Here is a 15346-nt window from a genome sequence, read left to right as displayed (position 1 = left end):
GTGCAGCCATTTTGTGTTATGGAAACCCCGCCTTTGCTGTAGGCACAGCCATCTTACGTTATCGAAGCCATTCCCTCCTCTCCCTCCCGCCTCTGCTGTTGGTTCCACATTTTTGTGGTGGAGTGATGGTCAATTTGCATATCCCCTCTTTATTATATAGAATTGCATTAAGAATGAATATAACTGTTCTATAATAAAACTGATTTATGGTGCTGAATGATGCACTACTTGGTAAAATTACTAGGGATCACTGAATTGTATATTTTAAATGGGTCAAGTTTATAATATGTAAAACTATGAAGTTGTTTTACAAAAAGAATGACAATTTTATTATATATCTTTTAGTACGTATAGAGATGATCATATACCATACCACTTGTACTCTGTTTATGTGGTGTATTGTTTAGATAATACAAAAATACTGATCTTGCTAGAATAAATCCCACTTAGTCATAGTATGCTAATCTTTTTATGTAGTGCTCAATTCTGTTCGCTAATTTTTAAAAATAGCTTCTAGAGGGAGGGAGGAAGAGAGAGAGGGAGAGGGAGAGAGAGAGACATTGATCAGTTGCTTCTCATCCATGGCCTGACTGGGGATTGAACCTGCAACCTGGATATGTGCCCTGACCAGAATCGAATCCTCCACTTTTCAGTGTATGGGGTAACGCTCCAACCAGTTGAGCTGCACTGCCAGTGCTGTTTGCTAATTTTTAAATTTAGGACTTACGTTAATACTTAGAAAGGATACTCATTTAATTTCCCTTTGTGTATTTTCTTTATTAAGTAATGGTATCAATATTATATCTCACTTTTAAAATAAGAATTTGGGCGCTTTTTTTTTTAAATGGGTTTGAATAATTTATATATCATTAGAATTATCCATTTAGAATTTCTTAGAATTCTCCCTAAAGTCAGCTAGGCCTGTTTTTATTTACTTACGTATTTGTGCATAAGAAGGACAGTCATGAAGGTATCTCTTTTAATTTTGTTTCATTATAGTATTGACCTATTTAAGTTTGTGTGTGTGTTTGTGTGTGTGTGTGTGTGTGTGTGGAGTGTGGTTTTCTTAAATATACATTATATGTTATTTACTAAACATCTTCAAGTTAACACTGATTGAGTCCCTCATAATAAAATATGAAGTGATCTGTTATTGATTTTGAGAGTGGTGGCTCTTTTTATATTCAGTGTTTTATGGTATTTGAAATCTACCATTCCCAGATTTAAACATTAAGGGCTATTCTATATTTTCGTTGTTGAGTTGGTGACATTATACACCTTATATGTGTTTACATTGCGTGGTAGACCAAGAGAACATTTGGCCAAGTGAACCCATTTTTACTGCAAGTCATATGGTAGACACAGTGCCAGTCCGTAATGGGTACAACTGATTTATCTCCTTCTTGTACAATACATGGTGGGCACTCAGAAATCCTAGTGAATGAAATATTTGTTGCCCTAGCTGGTTTTACTCAGTGGGTAGAGCATAGGCCTGTGGACTGAAGGGTCCCCAGGCACTATTCCGGTCAAGAGAACATGCCTGGATTGCAGGCTCGATCCCCAGTAGGTGGTGTGCAGGAGGCAGCCAATCAATGATTCTCTCTCATCATTTATGTTTCTTTCTCCTTTCCTCTTTGAAATCAATAAAAATATATTTTTTAAAAAGAAATATTTGGCCGAAGCCAGTTTGGCTCAGTGGATAGAGCGTCGGCCTGTGAACTGAAATGTCCTGGGTTCGATTCTGGTCAAGGGCATGTACCTTGGTTGCGGGCACATCCCCAGTGGGGGGTGTGCAAGAGGCAGCTGATTGATGATTCTCTCTTCTATGTTTCTAACTCTCTATCCCTCTCTTCCTCTCTGTAAAACAATCAATAAAATATATTTTTTTTAAAAAGAAATATTTGTTTACCATCTACTATATGTTTGCTTGGGGAAGATATAAAAGTCATATTTTGAGAGAAAACACATGTTATAAATGCAAAATTGAATTGAAGAATTTAAGTGTGGTAGTTATATGTATGATATTCCGATATATTAAAAGGATACAGTTTTACATTTAACATTGAAATAATTTTCAAATAAAGTGAAAAGTAAATATTGATTCAGTTACCCTTTCTGGGTTGAATTTACAAATTAATATAGAGAGCTAAAACTATTTCAGTAGTATTTTTGTTTTATCACATATATTGGGTTAATCTACACTAACAAAACAGAAACATGCAAATTAACCACGCCGCTATACTCACCAGCCAATCAGAGCAAATATGCAAATCAACCCACCAAATATGGCAGTTAATTTGCATACACAGATGGAGTGAGGAGTGAAGACTGAAGACAGCATAGAAGAAAGAGGGAGGGAAAGCGGAAAGCAAGGCAGCTGCGGGAGGGAAAGCACGGTGGGGGGCAGCGGTGGGGGGCAGCGGCTGCAGGAGGAAAAGCACGGTGGGGGGCATCGGCTTCAGGAGGGAAAGCTTGGGGTGGGGGGTAGAGGCAGTGGGAAGAAAAGTGCAGGGTAGTGGGTGGAGGCAAAACACGGAGACCAGTGTCTGCTGGAGGGAAAGTGGTGTGGGACAGAGGTGGCAGGGAAAGCGAGGGGGGACGGGAGGGGTGGTGGTGGTGGGAGGGAAGCCTGCTGGAAGCCCTGTTCTTGCAGGAATCTTCCTGCAATGGGCTTCTAGTATGCTAATAAATGGAGATCATAACATCATATAATGTTGATCTCAGTGTAAGTTATAATGATTATTTTAAGAAAAAGGTATGATAGTTGATAAGATTGTGTTAGATGATGTTGAAGGTGTATTGACAAAATATTCTTTTCTTTTCTCTTAGATTTATCTAAAAACAGACTGGTTGAAGTTCCAATGGAATTGTGCCATTTTGTATCACTGGAAATCCTTAATCTATATCATAATTGTATCAGAGTCATTCCTGAGGCCATCGTTAATCTGCAGATGCTGACTTACTTAAACTTGAGGTAGGTTAACTATAAAAGTTGCAGTAAAATTCAAGTGAAAATATGCTTTTATTTTTATCAAGTTTTTTTCTCTTTCCAATTGCTGATCACCTTTTGAAGTAAATCATACAAAGATCATTTAAGAACTATCTTCTATAATACATTTGTAGTGTCATTAATACTGTTTTTGGTCCTAGACTTTTCTAAATGTCAATATGATAAGATATTTTTGCTTTTTAAAAATAAATTATATGGTATGATTTCTACTTTTTTGCCAGGACTGATCAGCAGACGCTAAGTGATGGATGTATGATTTCTCTGACACAGATTCGCTGTGAAAGAGCAAGCTAAGGGTCTGCCTGGCTAAAGGAACCAGACAGCCTCAATTACTTGCCTCTTTAGGCTTTTATTGTAACAGCAGTTTGAGATTAACTTTATCTTTTAGTAGGATCAGTAATCTTGGGGGAACACATGTGTCTGCAGTATCCTTTAAGCAATGACACCTAAAGACTAAGCAGAAAGATTCTGGTAAACATCCAGGGACTTAGACTTGTTCAGAAAAGTAAAGACAGGGTCTGCCACCTTCAGCAAGGTCCCTCTAAGGCCCTGACCTTGTGCATATTCCTCCCTACAGACTTTACAACCAAGTCTTCCGTGCTCCCCCACACTTTTTGTCCCTTTTAAAAATGTTTTTATTGATTTTAGAAATATGGGAAAAGTGAGGAAGAGAGAAACGTCTATGAGAGAGAAACATCGATTGGCTGCCTCCTGCATGCCCCCCACCGGGAATTGAGCACAACCCAGACATATGCCCTCAAACTGGTGACCTCTTGGTGCATTGGATGACGTTCAATCACTGTGTCACACTGGCCAGGATACTTTTTGTCTCTTTGGTGCTTGGAATGCTGTTGGTGTATTGTCTTCAGGTATTGATGTAGATTTTGGAGAAGGAAGATGAAAGGAAGTAAAAAAAAGAACATGAGATTTAGGACATATTGGGGCCTTGATGGTCTTTGAGAATTCTTGGTGCCATTGTATTTGCTACCTAGTGTCACTGAGCTTGTACACTTAACGGTCATCTGAGAAAGTTCAGAAGGAACAGTGAGCAAATCCAGCAAGACAGAAAGTTTGCTGTCTTTATAGACCATTAAGTTAGTTCATTGTTTCCTGAGAATGGATCAGTGGTCTGTATTGACTCTCTAATTATGGACAATACAGTGTAACATATTAATGTCTTTGAATAGTCCTTAAGTTAAGAAAAGCAGCTATTTTAAGGCATAGGTTTTAGACTTTGCTGCTGTGAGTGCCAATTGTCCTAGCTACATTTTGGCTCCTTGTCTTCTAAATCCTTGACTCACATTTGGAATGTTATGAGAGAGGGGGGAGCTCTTTTATCAAATCTACCTATACTCTAAAAACAAGATTCCAAAGTTCAAGCCTGAGCATAGCTTTCACTCCATTGGTGTCAGTTGCATTATCTTGATATGCAAAAGGTAGCACCTGATTAGCAAGGTTTGTGCTGTGTAACAAATATGCAAAGCTTAAAATGCAAAACTCCCAATGAACCAGGTATTGCATTAAATTATGATAGATAATGCCAGTTAATTTTTAGTGGGATTTTTTTTGGCTCTTTTGGGGGGGGGAGAGTTGACCACTGAGAATTAGGGGGTCTTCTGTTTCTCTGCTTTCTTTGCAATCCCCTTTGTTGTTCTTTTTCCCCCCATTGACCTCCCCCTTCACACCACACCCACCCCTCTCAGATCTTCACCAACTATTTTCTGTGTCTGTGGGTTATGCATATATGCATTTAAATTCCCTCATTAATCTCTCCCCATCCACCCTGCCTTCCCTCTGAAATATGGCAATCTGATCCATGCTTCAGTGTCTCTGAATCTTGCATGAATTTCGTGCACAGAGCCTCTAGTAGAAAATAATAAAATAGGTGCTCAAGTTCCACCATTCCAATTTAACAATGTGATATTATTTAGTGCTTTTAAAACATACATAAATGTTGTCACACTGCACATAACCATTTGCAATAATTTTGACTTAATAGATATTAATGTCATCTTTTTCAAATCTCCCACCTTCCCATTCACACCATTGGTCCTGGGATATTTATATTATCACACATACCCACAAGGCATCAACTATTCTAATAGCAACTTCCCAGTAGTTATTTGCTTTTTCAGAAATTTGGAGTTTATTTTATTGTCACCAGTTGTTTTGGTTTATTTTTGTGTGTGTGTGTTTTCGTTGTTTTTTTTAGAATAAACATCTTCGTTACATGTGCTAAGATACGAGGGAAGAGGATTTATTTGCCTTTCTGGGCCTTGATTTTCTTCAATAGAACTCCAGGTCTTTGCCCTCTAACACATATCCATCTGCTTGGACATGTTGGCCTGGTCTTGGAGCAATGCTTGCAAGAAGCTTGCCCTGCTGGAACTGCTCCTCTGGAAGACTGCTGATTTTGGCATCCTTTTTTCTTTCAGCAGATTTCTTCTGAATTTTCTTTGAACATCTTTTGTTTAAAATCTCTTCCTCCTCAGGAGTCAGCTTGACCCCCTTCTTGTAGCACAAGGGCAGTGCCTAGTGGGACTCATACCACTGTAGGTATAGTGTGCTGTCAATGAGCACAGTGCAGTTCTTTTCTTGGGGCTTGGTACGGACCAGTTCATTATTGGATGCATCGTAGACCAGATCAATAATCCTTGTTTTTCAAGTAGTACTCTTGAGCCCCAGATGTTTGCCTACATCCAGTGTTAAGGTTTGATACTTCTTGTTACCACCCCACATACGGACTGTGTGTATGGGCAAGGGCCAGTCTTAGTGTTGGTAGCAGGGTGTCTCAGGTCACATTTTTGTTTCCTATGGTGGGCTTTCTCTTGCTTCTGGTTTTACGGTGCTTGTGAAATTGGAAATTTGGACTGGAAACACACGGTGTATCTCTGAGCAGGATGGTTTCCAGGAGTCAAAGAATGAAACTATGGGCAAAAGATGGTATAGCAAAGGTGGAAATTTATTGAGAAACATGCACATATTCCCACATGGGGAGGGGGAAAGAGTTTTACTGAGTTCCTTTTTCCACAGTTTACAAAGGCTGCAGGTTGTTTTTGTGTCTCAATATCCCCTCTGATTGGTCAATATCCCCCTTTGATTTGGTCACTATTGCAACTCCTGAGCTCAAGTCTCACATGAAGTAGGTGAGGTTTCCTCCTTCTCCCTTATTGTTCTACTAGAGACCTGGTGCACGAAATTTGTGCATAGGGGTAGGGAGTCTCCCTCAGCCCAGCCTGCACCCTCTCCAATCTGGGACCCCTCTCATAATCCAGGACTGCTGGCTTCCAGCCACTCTCCTGCCTGATTGTCCCTAACTGTTTCTGCCTGCCAGCCTAATCACCCCTAACCACTTCCCTGCCTGCCTGATTGATGCTACCCTGCTGGCCCAATTGTCCCCTCTGCCCTCCCCTGCAGTCCTGGTCACCCCTCAGCTACCCTCGCCTGTTGACCATCTTGCACCCACATGTGTGTTGGAGTGATGATCAATTTGCGTATTACCTCTTTATTATATAGTATTCTCTCTGGGCTTTCTTCCTCCCTCTGTTTTGTAAATGTGTACCTTTTGCTACCCCCAGATCCCTTATCTTATGGAAATATAACTTCTTTGGCTCCTAGCTCCCTTGTTTTATGGAAATGTACCCTTTTCATCTCTGTAGCCCTGTGTTTTCCATGGACCCCTTAATTCCTAAAATTTCCTAAACCTGCCTATTTCACCTCTAAAAACTCCTTTCACTTGTACCAGTTATCCCCCAAAATGCCCATGATTCGGCACTGGCTGGAAAGAGTCTGCCTCCAGTTTTTATTAAATCAACGTTATCAAGGTATAACTTGTACCCAGTCTTTTTTGTAGATTATGGACCACTATTTTTTGTATAATCAAATAAAGCTAATTTTACTTTAAAGTAGGTATAAAATTGTCTGGTCTGAGTGTAAAAATGTATCATTATTTAAATGAAAGACTTGATCTCTTCTTCTCACCCTTTCAATGAAATCAAATGTCAGATACAGGCAAGATTCTGCCCTTAATCTCACCCATCTTCTTCCTTTGCCAAATGTAAATGCTATCCTGTAGTTGGTGTGTGTTATTCCCAAATATATTTTGTACTTTTTCCACATAGTATGTATATTTCCATAAATAATATGTGCTATTGTTTAGTGTAGGGGTGTCGAACTCAATCAGAGAATGGGCCAAAATCTAAAATCCAGCCTAAATCGCCGGCCGAATGGTTTACTGAACAGTCATAAACTGTCATTGTGATGGAAACGCAGCGGAGTGCAGTGATGACAGCGCGGTGCGGGCCACATTGCAAGGCCTGGCGGGACGGATTTGGCCCGCAGGCCTTGTGTTTGACACATGTGGTTTAGTGCTTTAAAAACAATATTAGTATCACATTGTACATATGGTTTGCAATAATTTCACTTAACATGTTTTTTATGTCCCCAACTTTATATTTTAAATTTCAAAAGCCTAGACTTTTTTTATTTACTAGAGACCTGGTACATGAAAATTCATGCACTGTGGAGGTGAGGGCGCAATAATGGTTAACATAGCATGATTAATATTTCCCATAACCAAAGCTCGTCTCCAATATTCTATTTTTGCCCCTAACAAACAGACTTTAAAGCAAGGTTCAGTGTGCTTCCTCTGCAGAGACAGCACCACTGCTATGAGGGGCGGGGTCTGACCATGGGGGGCCGCTCAGGCCTGCCTCCACCTGGGTCTGAGTTGTAGGGGGCCCAGCTGAGGGGGCCCAACAGCAACAGGCTGTGGGCTCTGGGTGCCCTGGGGGTGCTGACAGGTTGTCACTGGTGTGCTATTGCTTTGGGCAACCCTGGCAGGGATTGATAGGGGTGGGAGGAAGGTCGAGAGTTGGAGGTGTGGGTTGTGGCTACCCCTGAGGCTGGGTCTTCTCCCCATCAGGTCAGCCTCCCTGTCCCCTTCAGGGATGCAGGGGGATTGGAAGAGCTCCCTGTGGTCGCTTCAAATTCCTTCTTTGCAGTCCAGGTTCCTCTCAGGCGCTCTCCTCAGATCCTGGGAACTTGGCTCCCACCATCCCTGCCCCAATGGGCTTTCCACGGCTGTCAGGAGGCTGCCCGGGTGCCCTGCTGCGGGCAGCACGCCCTGGGGCAGGAAGTGGGGGTGTGGGGAGCAGCTCCAGAGAAGTTTAGTAAACCCCGGTCCGCCTCAGGATTTGGCTGTGGGCTGTGGGCCACGGAGGGGTCTCCCTGGGCTGAAGAAATCAAGTGAGACCCAGAGTCCTGCCTGGAGGCCCTACAACCCAGCCTGCCCTGCTGAATGGTGGTGATGTGAGTGTCCCGGATAATTTGCATATTCCTCTATTATTGTATAGGATTACTGGAAAACACTATTGGCATCTAATTAGATTGCAAGTTTTCTAAGATGCTGAGTAGTATCATCCATGTGATATGTGGGTGGTCTGTGTGAGTTGTTGACCTCACACTGCCACCCACTCCCAGCCACCCAGCAGCTGGTGACCAGGAGTTTAGAATGTTGTGCTGTGACCTCCACAACAACCAACATTGACATGGTAGCCTTTTCATGTCTTTTCTCTCCTCATGAAAATCCAATCAACAGAATACAATATATTTCTTCTTCAGTTTGGTGAAGAGGCATGATATGATGGACTTATGTTGACTTTTGGCCTTTGAAGGAGGGGCTGCTAGTCCATTTATTTGAAAAAAGAAGCAAAGATGCTACAAACACACTGCCTTGTAAAAGAACTTCTGAGTTGCCTTCCATCCAGTTTATTGTCTATGATAGTTATAATATGTCAAAGAAAGCTTATTTCTAGATAGTATGTAAGCAAATCATGACATTGTCACTGACATATAGTGGGGAAATATATATAAATTTCAGAAAATTAAAGAAATACTGTACATTACTTTTGAGCACACACTAATCAAAGACAACACATTCTTAAACAGCTTGAACAAATAGGCAAGTTAATAAAATTTTAGATATAAGTACTTGAAAACATTTTCTTTTCTGAAGTACTTATATGAAGTACTCATATTTCTATTAAATAGGAATAACAATTGTTAGATGAAATAGTGGAGAGAACCTGCTTTTCAAACTTTCATAGATTTCATATTTCTATACTTAAAATTAAACATGGTCTCACTATATTAATTTTTTTTGTCTTTTTAAATAAATCACATGTAAAAATTGCTAATTTTGTATATTTCAAAGTAGGAGAGATGCCATATGGGAATCATTTACCATTGAGTGTACCCTCTGGGATATATTGGGTATGCCAGCAGAGCAAAGACATGAATATTTGATGCTGATGGAGATAATGATAGCAACAGAGATGATGGTGGTGGTGCTATGTCACTGCCTACCCAACTTCTTGGCTGAGAGGCTCTCTCAGGGATTTTATCTTTTGTGCCAAATGGTTGCTTGGTGTCAGGAATCCAATTCCTCTCTTAGACTAGATATGGGCTTAATTAGCACGTGTAAAAAAATATCTTCAGTGCAGTTAAAAACACATTTTCTACATTTTTTTCACATGATCGGAGTATCATATTTGTGGAAACATCAATTTATTGTTGTTTATGTAGCCTGTGCTTGAAGGATCTTTGCTTTTTGGTGTTTGCTACATGAGGTTATGTTAGTTTATGTGCCATTGTGTCTTTTCCTGTTACAAAGTGTCTTAAACCAAGAAATGTGGCCAAGAACAATAAAAATGATTAAGCAAGACTTATTCCTATAGAGGAACAAACATTTTGAGCCTGAATTACACAGGAAAGCCTCTCAAAGTTTAAAATCTATTTCAAGACATGAAGAGGTTGCTGTTGATGAAGCTCATGGAAAAATGTACCTTAGGAAAACAGACTAACTCGGGGTAGCAAAACTCTTGGCAACCTTAGGGATGTTGTGATTCTAAAATTAGGGACCTTTGCTTTAAAGTTTCATCTCAGAGACATTCGGGAATAGAAGGTGCCAACAAATGAAAGTTCTTTACAGCCTTGATCATGTTGCTTCCAGAACTCTCAGTGACTGACTTTCCTTTCCCAGAGTGAAATACTAGTTCATGGCCAGGAGCTGGTTTATTGATTAGAACCCCTTATCTCTCTGAGACATTGCCCATAAAGAAGAGAACAGGTTTTTTTGTTTGGTTTTGTTTTGGTTTTTTAACAAAATGCTATCATACCATAAAAAGGAATCTGTTTTGGCTGCTTTTTCAGAAGCTTGGCATCCTTTTTGGCTGCTAAACAATGTACAGAAAGACCCAACTTCCTGATGGCTGTGCAACCTGTATCTCCACATTCCTGTGGGAGTGGTCATTCTGAGAAATAATCTTTAATCCTTAGAATGTAGCTCTCTATTTGAGGGATTGGAAGAAGCATCCTGTAAACTAGTTGTGGTAGATAGTACAAATTTTATATTTTTTGTTGTGAATGAAAATTATTTTTCATTGTTCCTAAGAATGTCTCCTTGCACTGACATTTCTGAGAAAAGTTTCAACAGTAAGATAGCATTTATTCTTTCTGTAAACTGATAAAATTGATGATGTCTTCCTAACATGGAAAAGGTGAGGAATTTTGTTTAATTCAAGACAAACTTATAAATTCTACATCTTTTAATGAAGATCTTATCTTATTCCAAGGGAAAATGAGAATACTTTATATATTTTATGGCTTTTGGTAGCTAGTTTTTCTTGTGAGATGACAGATCAACAGGAGGACACTAAAATTCAAGGTATTTGGAAGTACTATCTTAAAATTTGAAAATATTTTTGTCCAGTGTTAGAGTTAGCAGTGGCCATCAGGTATGATTTAAGCGTTGCCTTTTCTCCTGTGCTTCAAGGCATTTGTTTTTAAGGTGGAACCTTATCAGATCCCATTTCTTTTAATATAGCTGTAATTGGCAAGGCTTTCAAAGAGGTTTTTTCTATTATATACATCACCTGATTACAGATATTGTTTTAGATCAGTGTTGTATTAAACACACACACACACACACACACACACACACACACACACACACACAAAAGGGACATTATGGTTTTGATAGCTAGATCACAGTTTTTAGTTCTGCTTCTGATCTTAGTAGAGTTTTTGAGATCTTTGTGTTGCAGATTCGCTTTCTTAAAATGGGATGAAGACATACTCCTAATTTATTGTATAGTTTTTTTCTTGTTTATTGTAATTCTCAAAGTTTTTTCTGCAAGCCCAAAATGAACAACCTGCAAATTAAATTTATTTTTCTAACTAGACAAACAAAAACCTTTTGAAACATTGCCATTATATCAATAATGAACTTCTTATATTTCCTCTACAGCATTGTAGTTTACCAAGTTCATAACAAGTACTGTACATAACAAGAGGGAAAGAAAGATAAAAAAGAATTTAATCAGCTTAACAATAACCCACAACCTTCGGACCAACTTAAAAAAGAATTTAGATATGTGTGGGAATTTGAAATAATCTAGTTATATTTTTGTTTATATCTGCTCTGATCTTTTTTATTTTCTTCTACTCACTTTAGGTTTTATTGTTTTCTAGTTTCTTAAGTATGAATTTAGATTGTTTATTTGAGCTTTTTCTTGTTTCTTGAGGTAGGCCTGTAATGCTATGACTTTCCCTCATAGGGCTGCTTTCTCTGGGTCACATAGATTTTGGGTGGTTGTGCTCTCATTTTCATTTGTTTCAATGTATGTTTTGATTTCTTCCTTGATCTTGTTGTCATCCCATTTATTGTTTAATAACATGTTATTTGGTCTTCATGTCTTTGTGTGTTTTCCAGTTTTCTTCTTGTGATTGATTTTTAGTTTTTTATCATTATGGTTAGAAAAGATGCTTGATATGATTTCACTCTTCTTAATTTATTGAGAGTTTTTAGTGTACTTTCCTATGGTCTCTCCTAGGAAATGTTCATTGTACCTTTGAAAAGGATGTATATTTTGCTGCTTTAGGGTAAAATGCTCTGAAGGTATCCATTAAATCCATCTGGTAAAATGTGTCATTTATGGCTACCCGTTCCTTGTTGATTTTCTGTCTGAATGGTTAATCCATTGTGGTTAGTGGGTTATTAAATTCCCTACTGTGAGTATATTACTTTCAATCTCTCCCTTTGTGTACATCAAGATTTGTTTTATATGTTTAGGTGCTCCTTTGTTGGGGGCATAAATGTTTACAATGATTATATCACCTTGTTGGATTGCTCCCTTTATCATTATGTAGTGTTCTTCTTTATCTCCTACTATAGACTTTGTTTTAAAGTCAATATTATCTGATATAAGTATTGCTACACCAGCTGTTTTTTCATTTCCATGAAATATCTTTTCCATCCCTTTACTTTTATTCTATGTGTATTTTGCATTCTGAGGTCTGCCTCTTGAAGAAAGAGTATATATGGGTCTTGTTTTCTTTCTTTCTTTCTTTTTTTAATTCTTTATTATTGAAAGTATTACATGTGTCCCCTTCCCCCCCCCCCCCCATTGTCTTCTTCCAGCCTGCCCTCGCCCCCAGCCCAGGCCTTCACCCCCTATTGTCTTTGCCCATTGGTTTTGCTTAAATGCATACAAGTTCTTTGGTTGATCTCTTACCCCCGCCACCACACCTCCCTATCCATCATTCCCTGCTTTCCCTCTTAGGTTTAATGGTCTGTTTGATGCTTCTATGTCTCCGGATCTATTTTTGTTCATCAGTTCATGTTATTCATTATATCTTACAAATGAGTGAGATCATGTGATACTTATCTTTCTCTGACTGGCTTATTTCAGTTAACAAAATGCTCTTCAGGTCCCTCCATGCTGTTGTAAATGGTAAGAGTTCTTTCCTTTATACAGCAGCATAGTATTCCATTGTGTAGATGTGCCACCATTTTATAATTCACTCATCTGCTGATGGGCATTTAGGCTGTTTCCAAATCTTAGGTATTGTAAATTGTGTTGCTATGAACATAGGGGTGCACACATTCTTTCTGATTGGTGTTTCTGATTTCTTGGGGTATATTTCTAACAAGTGGGATTATTGGGTCAAATAGGAGTTGCACTTTTAATTTTTTTGAGGAAACTCCATGCTATTTTCCACAGAGGCTGCACCAGTCTGCATTGCCACCAGCAAGGTATGACTGGTTTCCTTTTCTCTACATACAGTACTTGCTAGCATTTGTCATTTGGATCTTGTTTTCTTATCCATTAGGCTACCCTATGTCTATTGATTGGAACATTTAAGCCATTTACATTTAAAGTGATTATTGGTAGGTAGGTATTTATTGTCATTTTAATCTTTTTAACTATTTTCCTGTTTTTCCCCCACCCCCTTTTCTTTTTAAAGAAGATTATTTAACATTTCCTATAATAGTGGTTTTTGTGGTAAGCTCTTTGTTTCTCCTTCAATTGTAAATGTTGGCCTAGCGGGGTAAACTAGTCTTGGTTATATAAGTCTTTGCTTTTCATCACTTTCAATATTTTATCCAAATCCCCTCTAAATTGAAATGTTTCTGTTAAAAAATTCAGTTGACAGTTTTATGGAAGCTTTCTTTTAGGTAGCTAAGTATCTTTCTCTTGCTGCTTTTAAGATTCTCTCTTTGTCTTTAAACATTACTTTTTTAATTATGATGTGTTTTGCTATGGGCCTCTTTGGATTCATCTTGTTTGGGACTCTCTTGGACTTGTGTGTGTTTTTCCTTTGCCAGGGGTTAGTTGAAGTTTTCAAGCATTATTTCTTCAAACTGTTTCTCCATCCTTTACTGTCTTTCTTCTGCTTGGATGCCAATGTTGTTACACTGCATGCTGTGCCAAAATTCCCTTAAACTATCCTCAGTTAATTTTTTTTTTTTTTTTACTTTTTGCTGCTCTTACTGTGTGTTTTCTGCTACTTTGTCTTCCAAATCACTAATTTTCCATCCCCTGTTTCATCTAACCTACTGTTTATTCCTTCTTGTGTATGTTTCATTTCAGATATTGTATTTTTCATTTCTGATTGGTTCTTTTTAATGGTTTGCATGTCCTTTTACCTGTTGTGTAGTTTTCCCTAAGCTGCTTGAGCATCCTTATAACCTTTTTTGTTTTTAAACTCTATATCTGATATATTGATTCCCTCTATTTTATTTAGCTAATTTTCCATAAATTTCTTCTGTTCTTTCATTTGGGGTATGTTTCTATGTCTTTCCATTTTGGCTGTCTCTATGTTTGTTTCTACATAGTATTAGGTAGATTTGCCATAACTCCGAGTCTTGGTAGCGTGGCCTTATGTAGTAGGTACCTTCTGGAATCCGTGTCACAGTCTCCTTGATCACCTGAGCTGGGTGCTCCAGTAATGTCCCTTGTATGTATTTTGTTAGCTCTCCTCTTGTAATTGAGTCTTGATTGCTCTTGGGCACTTTGTTCATGGTGTTGACTCTCAAGATTACTAATTGTGAAAATCAACCCAGATCAGTGTTCAAGCTGCTGTGTAGGTGCTGATCACAGGGAATTCACCTCAACAGGGTCTTTTGCCTGATGAGATCTCCCTTTTGATGTACTGATTGTGAAATCAATTGGATTCTTCTTTTATGTTGTCTGAAGCTGACCCCTGGGCATATTTATCCTGGGGCCTCTTGGAAGGGACTCTGGTGCAGACACTGTGACTGGCCTTGGGCAACCTGTTACAGCTACAAAGCCATCCACAGTTTGTGGCTGCCTTTCCTGGGACTGGTGTGTGCTGGGAGGACCAATCTATGCATCAAGTCTGGTGTGTTTTTTTGTTTTGTTTTTTTTAACCAGCTTTGGGTCTAGGGGCAGGTCAGCAAAATTCCCACGGCACCCGAGATCTGCCCCTGCCAGTCTCCATCTGCTGGCAGCCTGTTCAGCTGGGTCACTGAAAGGGACTGCGTGATACTCAAGTTGCATGAGTAAGGTTTCAGTTAGTCACCAGGTAGGGGCGAGTGGTATTCATCAGCTAGGCTCAAACTCGGTGCCAGTGTTGGGTTTGAGACCACCCAGCAAATGTCTGAGGATATACTACATCTAGTTGCCACCTGCTGGGTGCTCACACCTTTGTGGTGGGTCAGAATCTCTGAGAGTTGTCAGGGTAAGGCAAGCAGAGTTTATCAGGCTCAAACATATCAAGATTTGGCTGTGTGAAGGGAAAACTTTGCACCCTTCTGGCTTGCTAGGGAACATTGGTCCTTGTCCTTGAGCCACACAACTCATTCTGTCCAGATTTTGCCGGGAGTTTGATTTCAGCAGGGAAGGGACACCTGGAGTCAGGAGGATAGGATTTGTGGATCTCATGATGGGAAGGTGCCAGTCATGCTTGGGGGAAGGTGGAGGCCACACCATTCAGTTTGTCTCAGATTCTTCCATACCTCAGTAGAGCAGA

The 15346-nt window shown here is 39.3% G+C and overlaps 1 protein-coding gene and 1 pseudogene across 7 annotated transcripts in view; one reads left to right on the top strand and one right to left on the bottom strand.

Moving 5' to 3' along the window:
* LRCH1 (leucine rich repeats and calponin homology domain containing 1) overlaps positions 1-15346 on the top strand; it is a 187213-nt gene that overhangs the window by 79178 nt on the left and 92689 nt on the right. For all 7 annotated transcript variants that reach the window (XM_036455307.2, XM_036455304.2, XM_045588622.1 and 4 more), the window contains one exon: positions 2830-2974. In XM_036455307.2, the coding sequence (XP_036311200.1) occupies positions 2830-2974 (145 nt within the window). The remainder of the gene's footprint in view (positions 1-2829; positions 2975-15346) is intronic.
* On the bottom strand, positions 5208-14375 carry LOC118728481 (annotated as a pseudogene).

The sequence above is a fragment of the Pipistrellus kuhlii genome, unplaced genomic scaffold (assembly GCF_014108245.1).
Source record: "Pipistrellus kuhlii isolate mPipKuh1 unplaced genomic scaffold, mPipKuh1.p scaffold_m20_p_3, whole genome shotgun sequence".
NCBI classification, from domain to species: domain Eukaryota; kingdom Metazoa; phylum Chordata; class Mammalia; order Chiroptera; family Vespertilionidae; genus Pipistrellus; species Pipistrellus kuhlii.
The sequence above is the reverse complement of the archived record's forward strand: the minus strand, read 5'-3'. Positions and strand labels throughout refer to the sequence as shown.